The sequence below is a fragment of the Puma concolor genome, chromosome D4, assembly GCF_028749965.1.
Source record: "Puma concolor isolate L17-30 chromosome D4, mPumCon1.1.hap2, whole genome shotgun sequence".
Taxonomy (NCBI): domain Eukaryota; kingdom Metazoa; phylum Chordata; class Mammalia; order Carnivora; family Felidae; genus Puma; species Puma concolor.
In genome coordinates this window covers 56,269,579-56,288,526 of record NC_141679.1, presented here as the reverse complement: position 1 = coordinate 56,288,526, position 18,948 = coordinate 56,269,579, and the positions used below count along the sequence as shown (strand labels likewise).

General features: G+C 49.9%; 1 protein-coding gene across 8 annotated transcripts; it reads left to right on the top strand.

Moving 5' to 3' along the window:
- The first annotated feature begins 638 nt into the window (after positions 1-638).
- AQP7 (aquaporin 7) lies at positions 639-17,817 on the top strand. Of its 8 annotated transcripts, none has more exons than XM_025912602.2 (8): positions 639-920; positions 2,024-2,074; positions 5,894-6,011; positions 13,957-14,080; positions 14,500-14,637; positions 14,847-14,965; positions 15,162-15,379; positions 15,759-16,095. In XM_025912602.2, exons 2-8 carry the CDS (start codon positions 2,049-2,051, stop codon positions 16,033-16,035), a joined length of 1,020 nt encoding a protein of 339 aa, XP_025768387.1. In that variant the 5' UTR covers positions 639-920; positions 2,024-2,048; the 3' UTR covers positions 16,036-16,095. The 8 variants fall into 8 exon arrangements, with proteins under 8 accessions (XP_025768387.1, XP_086539495.1, XP_086539498.1 ...); XM_086683369.1 differs by having other exon boundaries at positions 1,884-2,074; XM_086683370.1 differs by having other exon boundaries at positions 684-756.
- The last annotated feature ends 1,131 nt before the right edge of the window (positions 17,818-18,948 follow it).

Sequence of the window (18,948 nt, the reverse complement as noted above, 5' to 3'; positions counted from 1 at the left end):
CCCTGGCTCCCGAAGTCTTCTTAGATGGTAGCTGAACCCCGGGCTCACTCCTGACCCCATCTCAGTCACTAAATTTCTGCAGCCTTGGGCCAGTGCCCCACACTCTGGTTTGGCTTTGACTCCTGCACAGAGGCCTCGCTTGCCATTCCTGAGGGAGGTATTTTGCTGACGATAGGGCATAGGTTTCCCTTCCTCTGCTCAGACAGGCTCCCAAATGACGAGGCCCATGCTTCTTCTCTCCCCCCTTCAGACTAGGGACCCCAGAGGATCAGGCTTGGCTTTCTACCTCCCCTATCAGATTGGTGTTTCCTGTAAATATGGCTTATGTGTCCTCCTCCCCCTGAGACTGGGAGGGGCCTGAGTTTCCCTTTCCTCCTTCAGAATTGGGGTTCCTTGAGGACTGAACCAGGGTCTTCTCCAAAACCACTCCATCTAGCTGTTGATTTTCAGATATTTCCATCTCTGTTCCCCATTCTGCACAGCTCTTCCCAGAACCAGGGGCTCTGGAGTCTGGGGCCCTGAAGGGCTTCCTCTAACTTTGGGCTGGACACCTGGCTTGGAGGGCAGGGCCTTCCTCTGGGACCCGCTCTGAGCTCCACCTCTGACCTCACAAAGGCTGCCTCAGAACCTGGTCTCTGTGGCGCCGCTGGCCGGAGAAGGGATGCTATTTTGGGCAGTGTGTCTGGACTTGGCCCAAGAGGTTTGGGCCAAACCCCTGCCCCACTGACTTCTCCCCTGGAGGAGCAGAGCAAAGCAGTACGTGGGGTCACCTAAGGAGGGCTGAGAGGCAGGCTCTAGACTTTGGACACAGGGCAGTGGAGCCCCAGCTGCGGGTGCAGCCAGAGCCTGGGACAGTCATGGAGAAATAAGACCAAAGCTTGCTATAACCAAGAAGCCCCCAACGTGGACGCTTTAGCAGAGTGAGTCAGGCTCCAAGCAGGGCTGGGACAGGGGGCCTCCCCTGGGGCCCAGGCCTCAGAGTGCCACTTCCTGGGGACTGTATGGGGAGGAGGTGACCATGGGACTGTCTGGGGAAGCAACTCCAGCTGGGAGTTGAAAGCCAGGATGTTTGTTCTGGTTTAGTCCTGAGTTGCTGTGTGACATAGGCATGTCACACACTCTTTCTGGGCTTTAGCTTCCTTACTTGTAAATTGACTGTTGGGAGGACCAGCAGCGCAGCAGAGGTTGGGAGGGTATGTAGGGCTGGGCTGTTAATGGAGTGCTGGCTGGAGGATCAGGAGACCATGGAAAGCAGACACTGGACCAAGGCAGAAGGGAGAATATCAGAGATATGGCTTGATTGCTGGCTTTGCTGGAGTGGTTTCTCCCCTTGGAGTTCCCTCTTGAGAAGCTGGGGCTGGGGCTGGAGGGTGTCTGCAGTCAGGGCTAGGGATGTCAACTTGTGCAACTGCTAGAGGGAATTTGGCTAGAGAACAAGGGGGACTTCCAGGATGGGGAAACTCAAGGGTTACATTTGTGTGGTCATTCGGGTGGAAAATGGGAATACACAGGGGAATTTTCAGGAAAGGTAAGAGGGTAGTTCTGAGTTAGAAGAATGGACTAAATGAATTCTTAGGACCTCATATTGTGTGTGTGTGTGTGTGTGTGTGTGTGTGTGTGTGTGTATGTAAAAGGAAAAGGCCCTGGAAAATCGGAATTTAAGTCAGCAGCAAGAGGTTAGACTAAAAGCAATAATACCCACATATGTGAGGGTGGAGCCACTGAGGGGATGCTGTGGGCATCTCCACTTTGGACAGTGGAGAAAGTCAGGAGGACCCAGGAAGGGCCTGGTCCAGGGGTCCCGAGGCCAGCATGGGTAGAAGGGGTGGGACTGCAGGGCCTTTCCCCATTGGCTAAGGTACGTCCACACTTCTCTTTGTCAGCTTGGCTGAGTTGAGAGATTGGAACCGGCAGGACCTGTCCCTGTGGCTTCTCCCCTGGGAGGCTGAGGTCTGATGAGAATGTGGGGCCAAGTTCTGTGCCCCCACACCCCAGCCCTAATGACCTCTCTTTGGCTCCACAGCATCTAAAAATCTCAAAGACAGAACATGGCTGAATCAGATAGGAAGAGGCGGTAAGCACTCCACCCATTCTCCTCCTCCAGCCACCCATCCCCCACCCTCCCAGCACATCCCTGTGCCCTTCCTGCCCTACTCCCAGCCTCTCCCTCATGGCAGCTGACCCCCCCTCCCCCCACTCCTACCCATTCCCCCCCCCCCCACCCCGTCAGGAGTCTCAGAAGAAAGACCTCTCCCAGCCAGACCCTGGGCTCAGCCCTTGGGTGAGGGAGGCTCAGAAAGACCTGGGTGAGGGTCAAGGGGCTGGTGAGGGGGTTCCAACTGCCTTTATGTAGGTGGTGCTCAACTGAACTCACTGCCTCTCACCCTCACAGGTTCAGATCTTTAGAGTACAATAAAAACCAAAGCCCTTGCAATGGCCAAGGCCCTGCCTACCTAGTCCCAGTTTCCTCTCTGACCTTTCCCCACTCCATCCCTGCTCTCCCCAACCCCAGTCACAATGACCTCCTTTCCTTTCCTTTAAACATGCTCAGAGTCCTTCTGGGATTTCCCCTCTGCCTGAAATGCTCTTCCCTCACCTCCTCATGTCTGCTACCTTCTCAGTGAGGCTTACCCCAACTGCCCTGTTTAAAATCATACCCCACCCCCTTTCCCTTGCTCTGTTTATCCCCATAGGCCATACTACCTTCTGACACGCAAATGTACTTGCTTATTACATTTCATCACTGCCTGCCAGCACAGGAGCAGGGATATTTGTGCACCCTTGGATAGAGAGAATGAATGGCTCCCCTTTGTTCTGCGTTCTCTCTGGGGCTTCAGATACTGTTTCCAAGTGAGTTCCACAGGCAACTCAGTCCCAGTTGAAAACAACCTCCATATCCCAAGCTGACTCCTCCTGTGGTCTCAACTCAGCCAAGGATCCCCTTCTCCATTGCTCAAGCCAGAAGTCAAGACCTTGTTTGTCCTTGACACTTCTGTCTCTCCCATAGCTCACATCTAGTCCCATCTCCTAAAATATCTAGAATGTTCTCACTCCCACCATTCTTTCTACCACTACTCTACTCCCTCACAGGCACTTTACGCCCCACCCTGTCCACTCCTCAAAAGTGTCTGCAGGCCTCACCTCTCCCACCCTGGACTTCTCACCTCTGATGGTGCTGCTGTTATCCCTTATCCATCAGAACCACTAGATGGAGTGATCCAAGGTTGGAGACTGGGTTTGTATTCTGTACCGCTGAGGCCTGGCTGGTTTATAAGTGTTTGGTTGATTAGATAATTAAATAAGCTGGTGAACAGGACAGTTAGTTGGCTAAGCTGCTAGATTAATTAGTAAGTTGAAGGGTTGGTGAGTTTATTAGCTATTTAGCACCTCGGTTAGCAGATATCGCGTGGGTAATTATCTGGTTTGCCGTTAGCTTCTCAGTTTGTAGGCCACTTTTCTCAGATGCCCTTTTCTCATTCTATATCCTCTCCTTGGCCTCATCTATGGCCAGGGATCAGATGATTTGGTGGCCTCTGGATGTTTATCTCTAAACAAGACTACATGACCAGCTGCCTCCTTATAGGCCATTTCTGCCTAAATGTCTAGCAGGCTCTTCAAAGTTAACATGGCCGGAACAGACTCCTCATACTCCTGCCTAAGGCTGCAGCTTCTCTCCTGCACCTCACTTGTCATTCTGCTGCTCTTCCTAAACCCGAAGGTCATCTCTTCTCTCTCCATTCTCCTCTTCAGTTAAACCCTAAGTGTGTCATTTTCACTGTTTTCTAATCTCCATGGCACCTTCTTGGCTCAGGCTGCCATCTCTGCTCAGGCTGTCTGTGGCAGAAGCTTCCTGATTGCTCACCACACTCCCACTCCTGCTCCCTCATCCCAGCCTCCATAGAGGAGGCAGTGCTCCTGCTTAAATCTTCCACCAAACCCCATGGCTCTCTGGATCGAGTTCACACCCCCTAACATGGACCATTAGGCCTTCTGCCATCTCTACCCACCTCATGCCACTTTGTCTCCTCTCTCTGGCCAGCTCATTCTTGGGGAGTTCCTCTCTACATCACACAGTCCTTTGCTGCAAGCCTCTGCCATGCTATTCTGATGCCTTGAACTTTCCCCTGCCTCCCCTGATGCTCCTTCATCTGGCCAGCCTTCCATTTTTGACCTGTTTCCTTTTCTGTGGGAAACCCTCCTACCCCCACCTCTAGGTTGTTTGCTTCCTCTCTGCAATCCAGTAGTGCCCCCCTTCACCTGTGGCAACAGTCCTCACACTTTATAGCAATTACTTAATTGTTTTTCTTCCTGAGAGCAGGGATCATGATAATGTTCTTTACTACAATGCTTGAACATAGCAGGCATTTGGTAGATTTCTAGGTCAGTAGCTGGTTGGTGGTTATTTATTTATTGCTTACTGTGTCCTGCCTGCCATGTGGTGGGGAGGATGGGGCCAGGGTTCTAAAATTCTCTTGGTGTACTTGGCTTCCTGCTCTGTCACTTCTCCACTACCTTTGTGGTACTTTCCCAGGACCCTCTTGGGTCCCTGCCTGGCTGGTTATAGGGGCAAGGAGACCCCCAAATGATGCTGCATGGAAGCTGGAGTTGGATGGGAGCCAGTAAATTGTCCATGCAACTCTATATCTCCCTCCATATACTCAGCCCTTGATTTATTTCCCTGGAGTAAGGACAGAACAAGGACTGGGGTGGGTGAGATTGAACATAGGGTCTCAGCCATAAAAGTGGAAGTTGTTTTATCCATGCCTGACTTACATTTCTTACTCCCTCTACTTAATCTGTGCTGCTGTGAGGCCAGGGAAATTTCAGGAAGCCCGGGGAGGAGTAGGGGGTGATGTTGCTATCCCTAGCAAGATGAGGTAGCTGAGGGGCTGGTGTCAGCTTCAGGCATTCAGCATGGGGAGGGGCACCAGTCTGAACAAGCACTAAGGCCACACTTAAAGGTATCTGTACCCCTCCTCTTCTTCTTTAGCCTCTAGACTCCATCTCCTTCCCCAAACCAGAGGTCTCTACCCCACCTCCAACAGATAATGGGGCCTGTAACTCACTTTTTTGTCTATCTATCCATCCAACCATGCATTTATTAAACAAATATTTATCAAGTATCTACCATGTGCCAGGCATTGTAGGAAGTTCTGAGGATCTAGTGGAGAGTAAGACAGATGGATTCCTCAGTTGTCATTCATTTGACAATATATATTTCACAACTGCTCTGCATTTGGCACTGTGCTAGGCACTGAACCTGCCACAGGGGAGAAGATCCGGTCCCTCCTTTCCTCTCTCCTCTCTTTCATTTGTTCATTCATTCATTCATTCACTCACAGACGTCTGATTGTGTTGAGCCCATTGCAAAGGCCTGGTGCACTTTGCAGATACTTTCACCTCTGGCAGAACCTAATGTATGTTTCAGGCCTCAGGGCTGTTTATAGCACCCTGAGCAGACTTTGCTACACCGTGTGTTGTTTGTGGAGTATCTCCCTATTGACAGGTCCTGCCTGATGCCTGGCCTGTGTTCCCAGAGCTTTGGCTCCTGCAGATAGGCAGGTAAACAGATAGATGGACAGCTGAGCTCGACTTTTCTGCCTGCTCTCTCCCATCTGCTTCTCCTCTGAGACTCACTGGCACCACAGATGACACTTTTTGGCTCCCCACTGCCCTCTCTGCAAAATGGCCTCATTGGTGCACTCTTCCCAGGCTACATCCCTGTGGCTCTCAGTTGTCTCTGATCCCAGCTGTACCAGCTGACCTGGGCAAGAGGAGGTGTGTGTGGGTAACCTCTGGGTTACCCATTAACTGAGCTATGAGTTGAAGGGCCCATGGGCAGTGAGTGCACTTGGGCCTCTCTCCTACCCACGGGCTTGGGCTGCTGCTCCAGGTCTACCCGCAACTCCAAGATGGTCTCATCACCTGTGGTAACAAAGATGCAAGCAATAATGCAAAAGGAGATGGTGCGAGAGTTCCTGGCGGAGTTCATGAGCACGTATGTCATGATGGTGAGTGGGTGGGGGCACAGGGTGGGTGGGCTCTGAGGAAGGGACGTGAACCCCAGGACCTCAGGAGGGTGAGGTTCAGTGGAGGCAATCCATGCCCCCCTCCCCACCACTGACCCCTGGGTCACATTGTCCGTTATTCAGTCTTGGAGCTGGGAGCTAAAGAAGGATAGGAAAGTTAGGAGGAGCTCTGTCTTTCTCACTATCTTTTTGGGAAAGAAAGGGATCAAAGTATGTGAGGGCAGAACAAAACTATGGGCTGGGGGAGCAGGTATCAGGGGGCATGGCTGGAAACGGGAAGAAGGGAAACAAAGAGTACAGAGATTGGAGAGAAGTGTTATTGAGGGTCATGCTTTGAGAATTAATCCTGAGGGCAGTGAGGATACACGGAAGGTTCTCAAGCAGGGTTGTGATGTGTTCAGATTTAGATTTTAGAAGATAGTTCGGTGTGCAGTGTGGAGTCTCAGCAGAATGGGCAAAGCTGGTGGGAGGGGAAGCAGTTAGGAGGCTGTTGACCTTGGATAGAGAAATGGTGGTGACCAGTCCAGGGATGGAGAAGAAAGCACACGTTGAGGGAGCTGAGAAAGAATCGAGACTTTCCAAGTAGCAGATGAGGGGTAAATGCCAAGGAGGATCATTCTGGAGTCCGGAGCCTGCTACAGGGCCAAAAGTGAGGTCAGTTTGGGTGTGATCAGGTGAGGTGCCTGTGGAGACATCTGGGGGGTGGTTGGATATAGAGGTCTGGAGCTCAAAAGAGGGACTTGAGCTGGAAGTAAGGAGTTAGAGCTGATCAGAATATGGATGGTGTTTATAGAACTGTCCAGTGACAGTGTATAGAAAGAGGGAAAAAAAAAGATAAGTTGAGGACAGAAACCTGAAGAGGAGCATTTCACAAAGAAGCCTGAGGAGGAGTGGCCAGAGAGGTGAGAGGACAAGGGGGGAAGGTAGGGTCCACAGGAGTGGGTGGTCAGCAGTGGGAGGCCTACATACGGGCCAGAGAAAGTGACCACTGATAAGGGTCTATAGGGATTGGTAACAGGGAGGTCACTAGGGACCTTGACAAGGGCTCTTTGAGTAGATGATGGGACAGAAACCAGACTTGTAGGTGGGATGTGAGGTTTCTTAGAAACTCCCTCTCTCCACCTTCTTCAGCTCTACCATCTACAGCAGACAGCCTCTTCCCTGAAGCTGTAGCCATGCCTGTCTGGACTTTATGGCAGGCCCAGGTTCATGAAAAGAAGGGGTGGCTCTGGGAAGGAAAGCAAAGGCAGTCAGGAGCATGTCAGAGGAAGTGGGGGTGAGAGAGAGTGTCCCTGAGTGTGTGCATGTGAGTATAAGTACAACTGGTTGTGTGGCTCTGAGTGTGTGTGCATTGAGCCAGTGTAGGAGATGGTGTGGCCCATGGAGCACAGGGGCGTCTAGACATAAGAATCCTGATTCTGTCACTGAGTCACCAGCTGGCCCTGGGCAGGCCTCTCCACGGCTAAGTCTGTCTTCTCAGTTAGTATGTGTGTTGAATCGGACCTTTATGGGCTGTGGAGCTGTTTGAGTCCTGGCTCTGCTATCTTCTAGCTGTGTGGTCTTCTACAAGTATCTTGACTGTTTAGAAATTTAGCTTCCTTGTTGGTAAATGTGACGCTAACATTGAGGTGGCAGATACCCAGTACACATGTAGGACATATGTGCTAGTCTCTTGTCACGATAAGTGTTCTCAACTGCTCTCCTCTCCCTGTCTCCTGTCCTTTTCCCTTCCCCTGTTACCTGCCCTCCTGCTTTGACTTCTGAGCTGCGAAGACAGCAGCTGGACGGTGTCCAGCCTTAATCCAGGACAAAGTCATCTATTCATGACAAAACATTCCAGCCTCATGACGGTTGTTAAACCTTGGAACCATGGAGGTAGGAGGGTGCCTCCTCAGAGAGCTCTTAGGAGAAGCAGGCACCACTCACATGCACCAATGCCTTCCTGTGCCCCTGTTTGTCTTCCCTTTATTGAGATTATTATTGAGTACCTACTGCATGCTAGGCATGATGATGCCAAGCCCCTTACATACTGTATCTTCTCAAATCCTCACAGCAACCCTATGAGGGAAGTTCTATTATTATCCCCATTTAACAGATGGGAAAACTGAGGCTCTGAGACTAAAGTATTTGTCCAAAGTCACATTTTAAGTTAGGATTAAATCCAATGCAACCTAATATCACAGTGTGACCCTTAATCTCTATTTACTCTCTGTTCCTTAACTTACTACAGCAGGATTTCTAACACCCTGGTTTGTTAATTCCCTCCAGCTGAGGTAAGGCCTTCACTTTTGGGCTTTTGGTAGTCTCCGGGCCTCAGTTTCCCCATCTGTAGAATGGGAGCTGAAACATTTGCCAGGCAGATTTGCTGTGAGGATTGAAGGGAAATAACATTTATAAAAGAACTCTGTGAGGTTTAAGCTCATATAGGACATTGTGTTCTTATTTTCAGTTGTTGGGCCTGTGCCAAGAAGTGGGGAAGCTTTTTCAGTTATCAGAAGCTCAGTGAGTCATCAGGGCAAAAGTTTTGCCAGAAAAGCTAGTATGACCTTGGGCCCCATTTACTGCAGCCAGGATGAGGGAGGTGGACCATTCCACTCAGTTCCACTCTACAGCCTCTGGGGATGTTGTGCTCAGGGCTGGCCTTCAACGGGGCTGGACTACATTCACTGACCAGGGAGAAGAGGGGCTGGGCCATTAGGGCCCTGGAAAAACAGCTCTTGATATGAGACATAAGGCAGGAGTTGCAAACTTACATGCTATGAGGGCCAGAGAATCAACACAGAGTGGCAGGAACTGGGGCTAAGTGCAGAGTGCTGACCTGTGCAAAGGCGTGGCTGCTACTATTCTAGCTGACTGCTGGCACGCAGGGCGGGATGAAGGCCAGAGCTGCCAGAGCTTCTGATTTGTCAAGGGAGGCTGAAACCTCTGGTCGTCAAATCTAGATCACCCAAACAAAACATGTGTTCCGGATGGACTGGCCCATGGACTGCCAATTGAAAACCCTGACGCAGGAGATCATGTGGAGTTTATTCACTCATTCATTATTTTTAGCAAATGGTTTTGAGCTCCTACTTGGAAATGCGGACCCTCAGTCTTCAGACTCTCCATGCCTGCTCCAGTCCATGTACCTCCTGACCTTCCTCAAGCCTGTCAGCCTGTCCTGGCCTCACTCCCCATCCCCACGCCCCATGTGTTCCTGTCCTCTCCTGCCTCATCCTACCCTTGTCCTAAGTCAGCCTGCTCCTGGGCTCCCTTGCACCTGTCATGGAGCTCTTGAGGGACCCACGTGGCCCTGCTCAACTGCCTTTTCCCTACCCTATCCAGGATATTTCATTTTTTTTAAGTTTACTTATTTACATTGAGAGGGGGCAGGGCACGAGCGCATGCACAAGTGGGGGAGGGGTAGAGAGCCAGGGAATCCCAAGCAGGCTCTGCACTGTCAGCGTGGAGCCTGATGTGGCACTCGAACTCACGAACCATGAGCTAAAATCAAGAATTGGACACTCAACTGACTGAGCCACCCAGACGCCCCTGGGCTATTTCACTTTTTCTCAGACTTTCCCAATGCTGCTTTGTACTCTGCCTTTTTTCTTTTTCTTTTCTTTTCTTTTCTTTTCTTTTCTTTTCTTTTCTTTTCTTTTCTTTTCTTTTCTTTTTTTTTTTAAATCAGCAAATGGCTGATTTGTAGCTTGGCAGAGAAAACCATCAGGCGGGTTTCCTGTGTCCGGCTCCTCACCCACCTGTCCCTGCAGCACCAGACTTCATTTACCTGTGAATCCACATATCTCCCTCTTGACAAGGGTGGGCCCCTCCCTCGTGGAGCCCTCCACTCCTGCACCAGTCTCACCCTCCAGTCTACTCAGGTACTTTGCTCCATCCTTTTCCTTCCCTTCCATCTTCAGCGTCTCCCTCTCTCATCTTTAACATACTGAAGTCTCTCTCCCTAAACCAGCACAACACAAAACATTTCTCTCTTCCCCTCCGTGAGCCCCTTCAATTATCATGCTCTCCCTCTCTCCCTTCTCAGGCAGGTTCTCAAACAGATGTCTACATGGGTACCCTTCAACTCTTCTTCACCACCCACTCACCTCTCAATCTCTGGGACCCCGTTTCTGTTCCCATGGCCTGATGAGGCAGTGCTCACCACATTACTACTGACTGTTGGACTGTCACATCCAAAGGGATACTTTTCAGGCCTTCATGCACTTGACCCAGAGGCTACATATGACCATGGGGACCACACTCTCCTTGGGAAAGTCAGCTTCTTGCTGGTGTCTAAGGCACATTCTCCCTTTGTTCTTTTGTCATTTCAACACCTGCTCCAACTGGGGTTTCTTTTCTTTTTTTTTTTAATTTTTTTTTTTTAACACTTATTTATTTTTGAGACAGAGAGAGACAGAGCATGAACGGGGGAGGGTCAGAGAGAGGGAGACACAAAATCCGAAACAGGCTCCAGGCTCTGAGCTGTCAGCACAGAGCCCGACGCGGGGCTCGAACCCACGGACCGTGAGATCATGACCTGAGCCGAAGTCGGCCGCTTAACCGACTGAGCCACCCAGGCGCCCCCCAACTGGGGTTTCTAATGCTATACCATGTGCAGCTCTAGGTTCAGCCCTCAACTGACCTCTCACCTTCATCCTCCCTGATGGCTTCAACTATAGCCTCCATGTCCACAATTCTCCAGGTTTTCTTTTTCAAAAACTCTAGAACACAATTCTGCAAGGGAAATATAATATGAGCCATATATGTAATTTAAAATTTTCTAGTAGCCACATTAAAGAGGTAAAAATCAATAGGTGAAATTAATTTGAATAATTAATGTATTTAATCCATATATCCAAAATATTACCAGTTCAACATGTAATCAGTATAATTAAAAAAAATGTTTGGGGGCACCTGGGTGGCTCAGTCAGTTAAGCGTGTGACTTCGGCTCAGGTCATGATCTTGCGGTTCGTGAGTTTGAGCCGACGTCAAGCTCTGTGCTGACAGCTCAGGGCCTGGAGCTGCTTCAGATTCTGTGTCTCCCTCTCTCTCTGCCCCTCCCCTCCCCTGCTCATGCTCACTCTTTCTCTCTCAAACATAAATAATAAAACATTAAAAAAAATTTTAAATGTTTATTTTTGAGAAGAGAGAGTGAGGGTGCAAGCAGGGGAGGGGCAGAGAGAGGGGGACAGAGGATCCAAAGCATGCTCTGCACTGACAACAGTGAGTCAGAAGTGACGCTTGAATTCAAGAAACTGTGAGATCATGACCTGAGCTGAAGTCAGATGCTCATCTAACTGAGCTACCCAGGCACCCTGATATAAAATTATTAATAAGATACTCTATATTCTCTTTTTCCTCCTAAGTCTTTGAAATCTGGTGTGTACTTTACACTTAGAACAGATCTCAATTTGAACTAGCCACATGCTAAGCACTTAATAGCCATATGTGGCTGGTGGTCATCATATTGGATGACACAAATCGAGACTCCCATTTCCAGCAGCCTGGATAGCTATAGGTCCCTCAGAGACAACATATCTAAAATACACGGAATTTTCAAAGGAGGTGCCGTCTGAATGTGACTTTATTATTTTTTTTAATGTTTATTTACTTTTGAGACAATGCGAGAGACAGAGTGTAAGCAGCAGAGGGGCAGACAGAGGGAGACACAGAATCTGAAGCGGGCTCCGGGCTCTGAGCTGTCAGCACAGAGCCCGACGCGGGGCTCAAACTCATGAACCGTGAGATCATGACCTGAGCTGAAGGCGGACACTTAACCGACTGAGCCACTCAGGCGCCTCCTGAATGTGACTTTAAAGTACAGTATTGATTTTTCAGAATCTGGGATCAGGTATTTCAGGCAGAGGGAAGAGCACATGCAAAATTGCAGAGAAAGCAAGGCACGCAGGGAGCAATGTGGTTGTTTGCCTTGAGGTTATTTGGCACAGCTGACTGACTAGATTCAAATCCGGGCTCATTCTGTGCAGAACGTGTACAAGTCACTCAACTTCTCTAGGATTTGGGTGACAATCTGTCAAATGGGGAAAACAAGAGCACCTAACATATAAATTAGTGTAAGGGTTAAAGGAGGTGATAGATATAACTTGCTTACAAGTGCCTGACACACAGTAAGTACTCAATACATGGTTATTATTTAGTAGTAACACTACTGGTGAAAATAGAGAACACTGGAGCAGATATGAAAGTGAGAGGCAGAAGGGATAATTTATACAGGGTATTAAATGGTGGCCTATTGAGTTTGGACTTTATCCTAGAAATGGAGGGGAGACAGTGAATGTTTGAACAAGGGGCAGACATGATCAGATTTTGTCTGTTAGAAATGTCACTCTGGCTGCAAGAAGAAGCTGGATAAGATTGGGATAGAATGTAAGCAGTGCTGACTGGTTGTGGGGAATGACAGAAAGGAAGCTCTCATTTGTGACTGCCAAGTTTCTGGCTTGGCTGACTGGGATGGGGAGCATAGGATGAGGATAACATTTTCTGAGAGATGGTGAGCTTTCAACATAGAGCCTGAGATGCCTTTGAAAAACCCAGACTCCCAGTGGGTATTTGAAGATAAGGACCTAGCTAGGTGGAGGTTTTAGGAGTTTTAGTGCATCAAGCATATCTGAAGCCACAGAGTTAGTGAGAAGACCCAGGAAGAGTGACTGAGGAGACGTGAAAGGGGCCAAGGATGGAGCCCTGGGGTTATCCATATTCACGAGGAAGATGAAAGAAGAAGAATGTGGGAAGGAACTATAGAGAGGGAGGCTGTATAGGTAAGAGAGGAGAGGAGAGGAGAGGAGAGGAGAGGAGAGGAGAGGGGAGGGGAGGGGAGGAGAGGGGAGGGGAGGGCAGGGGAGGATTGTTGTAGAAGCCAAAAAGGAGGGACTTTCCAGATGCACAGAATGGTTAAGAGGGTCAAAATTAGCAAAGTCAAGTAGGATAATGACTGAAGGGATCTTTAAGAAATCAGGAGGTGGGAGTCCTCGGAGAGAGTTTTGTCCACATGTCCGTGACATGTGGAAGCAGGAGCCAGTTTGAAGAGGGAGAGCAAGGGAAAGGATAAAGGAGCCAGCCAATGGGTCCTTTCCCAGAGCTTGGCCCACACAGGGACAGGGTGTCCAGGAGTCCATAGCTAGACAGGCTGGGCTGAGGCAGGAAGGTTTACTTTTAGGAAGGAAGAGTCCCAAGTCTGTGGGAGCCAGTCATGGCAAGAGGGAGGTATCTGCAAAGGGACAGAGAAGCTGGGCATGGGAACCAGAGCTGAAGGGGAAGGCAGATATAGATTCTGGTGGGAACTTCAGGAGGTTGAGTGAGAGCCTAGCTTCAGGCCTCTAATCTCCTTGTGAAGGGGGGAATTAAGGGGGTTATCTTTTGAGGTGATCCAGCAGTTACAGATGGGCAAGAGCAAGAAGTTCAGAAATGACACCTGAGAGCAATGGAAATGTTGCTGGAGGCAAGAGGAATAGAACCCCACCCACTAGCCTCCAGGGCTGATGTGTGTGTGTAGGGGATGGGGTCCTGGCAGAGAACAGGCATGAAGTATGGAAATCTCTTGAAGAAACTTCCTTCAGTTAGGTTGAAGCGTGAGATACTCTGAGGGGTTCGATCCAGACCAGCCATGCCCTCCTCAAAGCCCTGCCCCCTTCCTTGAACTTCAGGTGGTCTGGGGGCCCAGGGGCCAGGGTGTATCCTTAAGAGCCCCTGACATTGCCACTGCCCTCCCAGGTCCTTTTACAGCCCCACCCAACTCTCACTGGCCAGGTCTTAAAGGGGAGTCAGGGAAGGAAGTTTCTGGAGGACAAGGGCATGGTAGAGGGTCTCCAAAAGCAATGCAGGGTGGCCTGGGGCATGGGGGTGAGGAGCCCAAACTGAGCCTGAGCCCTTCTGTAAGGTTGGGGCTTCTGGACAGGTGGTCCCCTCAGAGCCACTCCTTCGCAGGTGTTTGGCCTTGGCTCCGTGGCCCATATGGTTCTAGGAGAGAAATTTGGGAGCTACCTCAGTGTCAACTTGGGTTTTGGCTTCGGAGTCACCATGGGAGTGCACATGGCGGGGAACATCTCTGGTGAGTGAACCTGGGCCCCATCTGATCAGCAAGGCCAGGTGTCCCCTGTATACTGCTCCTGCCCTCCTCTAGCCAGCCCCTTCCGCAAGTCCGCCGGAACCCATTCTCACCAGCCCGCAGGAGGGAGAATATCCTGAACCTCTTTCTTCTGACCCTCTCTGCCCAGACTCTTCAGAGCCCTGGACACCCCATTGTTACTAGCTGGGTCAACTTAGGCAAGTTATTTAACTTCTCTCTCAATTTCCTTAATGGTGAAATGGAGGTGGAGGTCCCTGCCTCGTAGGGTCCTTGTGAGGATTAAATTAGTACACTCCATAGATACTAACTGTTACTATTATTGTTATTGCTGCTTTTGTATTATTTGTTGTTATTGTTTGTCTCTTCTCTCACACCTTTGACATTTCTGCCCCTTCCCGCAGGGGCCCACATGAATGCGGCCTTAACCTTCACCAACTGTGCGCTAGGCCGCATGTCCTGGAAGAAGTTTCCTGTATACATCCTGGGTCAGTTTCTGGGTTCCTTCCTGGCTTCTGCCACCATCTACTGCCTCTTCTACTGTGAGTGTCTTGCCCTATGTTGTCCACCCCTGGCCTCAGCCTCCTCCTCTGAAAAATGGGCAGATACAGACCCAGTGTCCTGGCCTATGAAAATGTCTAGAGAAAAAGCCTTGGAGGTACTCCCCACCCCTCCGTCCTACAGTCTTATTCCTGGGACTCCAGTAGAGTTTAGCTGGTGGCAGGTTCACACTCAGTCTGTGTTTCCACAGCAGCCATTATCCAATTTTCGGGTGGACATCTGACAGTGACTGGTCCCACAGCTACCGCTGGCATTTTTGCTACCTATCTTCCTGAGCACATGACATTGTGGAGGGGCTTCCTGGATGAGGTCAGTGATCCAGTATGAGTTCCCCTCCTCAAGTCCTCCTTACCTAAGGAAGCGGGGGCTGGCAGGCAGCCCTCACAATAGAAAGGATAAGAACTCTGGGTGGGGTCTCTGCCAGTGGGTTGGGGCTGGGGGCATTGCTGAAGCTTTGTGACTTGGCTAAGGGCCCCAGGCGGCTGCCACAGTGTCTGCTCACCAGGTAATAGTGACAGGGATACTCCAGCTATGTCTCTTCGCCATCACGGACAAGGAGAACAATCCAGCACTGCAAGGGACACAGGCCCTGGTGATTGGCATCCTCATTGTTGTCATTGGATTATCCCTGGGCATGAACACAGGATATGCCATGAACCCATCCCGAGACCTGCCTCCCCGCTTCTTCACTTTCATTGCTGGCTGGGGTATACAGGTTTTCAGGTACTTCCCTCACCAACCCATCCCTGCCAGTTTTCTGTGGGTTCCCTGCATGTGGAGGGGTGGGGGTGATGTGAGAAGCTCCACAGTCCTGCAGAACTCCCCGGTGGCCTGAGGAGACAGGAGTGGGTCCCTGCTTTCCCCCAGACCAGCACTGATATAAATCCTGCTCTTGGACTGAATGTCAATCGTGTCCTAGACCAGCTCAATCCCTGAATCAGGCTGAAGCTAACCAGGGCCCCAGGCTCAGGGGCAATTCTTGGGCTAGAATAGGGGTCACTCCTCTACTCTCAGCCCCTACTCCCTGTCTCAGCCTGAGTGGATGCAGGTGCTGTCCCGGGCATCAGCCCTCTCAGCAGGTCCCTCTGTCTCTTGCCTGCAGGGACAGGGACTGGTGGTGGGTGCCAGTTGTGGCACCACTCCTGGGTGCCTACTTAGGTGCCATCGTCTACTTGGTCTTCATTGGCTCCAGCATCCCACGGAGGCCCCAGATACTGGAGAACTCCATGAAATATGAAGACCGCAGAATACCCGTGTTGCCCAAGACCATGTCAAACCCACCTACGACCCTCACCCCTGTCTCTGTGTCTCCTGCCAACAGACCTTCAGTCCGGACTGTCCCACCCTTAAGTGACTCCATCCACCTGGAGCACTTCTAAGTAAGGTGACTTGTGACCCTATCCCCACCCCAATAAAGAAAGCCTTGTCCCACAGCGGCACCCCCGTGTCCTGGGTGCCTCCTGTGGTTGGGCTTCCCTCCTGGATTCTTCCAGGAACTCCAGGGTTGTGCTGCAGCCCAAGACTGCAGTATAGAGCTGGGAGGCCTCTAATTCCTTCCAGGGTTAGGAGCTGGGGCACCCATCCTGGGGGAGGACGGAGGAAGCGCCAAACTATGGCCCCAGTAGGAACAGGAGGAGATTAAAGGATGCCAGACACCGAATGGTGGACTTTCAGGCATAGGGTAGGGAAGGGATGGTTTTGGGGAAAGGACGATAGCTCTGGGGATACCTTGATATGCCCTGGGAAGGACTCTAGACTCTCCCTCAGTTCTGGCTAGTTCTTGGACCAGACAAAGCAAGGTCCAAGCATGTAGATCAGAGTTTCTCAACCATTTCTTTCCATTATTGCTCCCCTCAAAAGCCTTTTAGACATTTTCTTTCTTAATCACATGATATTTTAATACCACAGATACACTATATATTGGTTTATATATATCTGTGCTTTATACGAAAAAAGAGTAAGATTTTTTTTTCGTCTTCCCCTTCCAAGAATCAGTGTTCTTGCCCTTGGAGGCAAAATCAGCCCCTACCTTGAAAATGCCTAATGTAGGTTGAAAGCAGGTAAGGGATTGGATTCCTCTTTTTTTCTCCTGGTGCCAGAACTCTCCTACATGAAGGAATTCCAGAGTCAGAAGGAAGATGCAGAGAAGAAAGTTCTTACAAAAGGCTCAGAGACAGGAAATGGCCTTGTGGGATGGGATTCAGGGGGACAGACGGAGAAGCTGGGTGGAGGTGGGGCATCCCCACCCACTCTGGGATCAAGCAGGAATCACCCTGCTTTCTGGGGCCCAGAAGTAGCATCACCCATGGTTCCTGTCATTGTTTGTCCATTCAGCCTTTCAACAATTATTGAGCACCTCCTGTGTGCAGGCCCTGCCTTGGCACTGGAAATGCTGACGTGGATGAGGCTGGGTCTCTGCCTTTGAGGAGTGTAGGGTAATGAAGATGATTTATCATGAGGAAGGAGATAAGCATCAGAGAAGGGACTGCAGGGCTCTGAGGGGGCTCACAGCCCAGTCTCAGGGTGGGGGCCAGAGATGGCTTCCCAGAGGAGGAGGCAGAGCAGAGTTGGGGACAAGAGTTGTCCCTTCTGGGATTGGTTGCTGCGCTTTGTAGTTTGAGGAGATGGAGGCAAGGAGGCTGGGCTTTATTCTGGAGATGGGGACGTGGTGAGATGAGGCTTAGCAAGCCTGCCTGAGCTGCAGGGTGCAAGCTGCTGGGAAAGGGGGAGATCGGAGCCTGCAAGGGAGTGTGGTGAGAGGCAATAATCCAGGAGGAGCAGCAGATGGGAGAAAGGGGATTTGAGAAATACTGAGGTAGAGGCCATAAGACCTTGGGCTAGCACTGGGGGAAGGAGTGGGTAAGGACGCAGCAGGAGTCAGGGCTGACTTCAGTTTCTGGCTTGGGCCTGGGGCATTGGAGATGTGCCCCCTGTGAGTGCGCTTGGGAGACAGACTGGTTTGGAGAGGAAGATAAGTTACATTGTGACATGTTGAATTTGAGTTGCCTATGAGACCTGGAGGCAAGAATTGTGTATCTTGAGCAAGTTACTCAACCTCTCTGGGCCTCTGTTTTCTCCTTTGTAAAATGGGTCTAATATAACTTACCATTTGCATTGCTGTGAATATTCAATGAAATAAAACATGTACATTGTTGAGAATAGTGCTTGGCATGGAGTAAGTGCTCAATAAACAGGTATGCCTTTTAATATTTTTAATATGTCCTGGAGATCAGAAGAGAGTTCAAGACAAAAATGGGGAAGTCGTGGTTGTGTGGATATCATGGGGGCCATGGAATAGTGAAAGGAGGGTCAGTGAACAGTGTTCGGAGAGCATGGCTAGGAGGTGTGGAGAGGGCACCTGAAGAGGTCTGACTGAGGAGGGGTGCAATGTGGGTGATCAGGGGGCCCTGGAAACAAACCCAAATGTCCATCAGTAGGGGAGTGGATCCTTACCTTGCCGTATAGTCACATACAACAGAACATGATACATCAGTGAAAACTGAGGCACGACAGCTTCCTGTAACAACAAGGAAAAAGTGTGAAAGCATAAAAAGCAATACAGTAGACTGTATACAGTATGACACCAGTTATATAATTGAAAAACAAACAAAAAGGAATATATTCTTTGGGCATACATATGTGATTAAAACTACTTTAAACGAAAGAAGGGATGGGGATGCCTGGCTGGCTAAGTTGGTAGAGCGTGTGCCACTCTTGATCTTGGGGTTGTGAGTTTGAACCCCATGTTGGGTGTAGAGATTACTTACGATTTTAAAGTAAAGTAAAGTAAAGTAAAGTAAAGTAAAGATTACTTTAAGATTTTAATCTTAAAAAATAAAATAAAATCTTTAAGAAAAGGCAGGGAGTGAAAAGACAGCAGAGTGAAGAGCAGGGACCTATAAGGCGCTGTGATGCCCACCCCATCCCATGTTTACCTCCGACATCCAGAACTGTTTTCTAGTTCTGGATATTGGAGGTAAATATATGGGTTTGTTATATGATTTTGTTTTATAACATATAACTGTGATATATATTCATTTGTAGGTATCATATATTTTAAAAGATGAATAGCCATAGGTGATAGGAAGTGATAGGTATGGAATGTGCTGATGACAGGGGGACCAGGGAGGAAGGGGAAGGGCTTGACCATATCTGACTTCCCAAAGTGGGAAAAGTTGAGCCAGGGGACCAGGCCTGGGAGTGACCAGGGAAGGGACCACATCTGGAAGTCCCAGCCAGCTGCCTCCCTCTGTGACCCTGGATAAGCCTCTTACCCCACTCTCAGCCTCAGT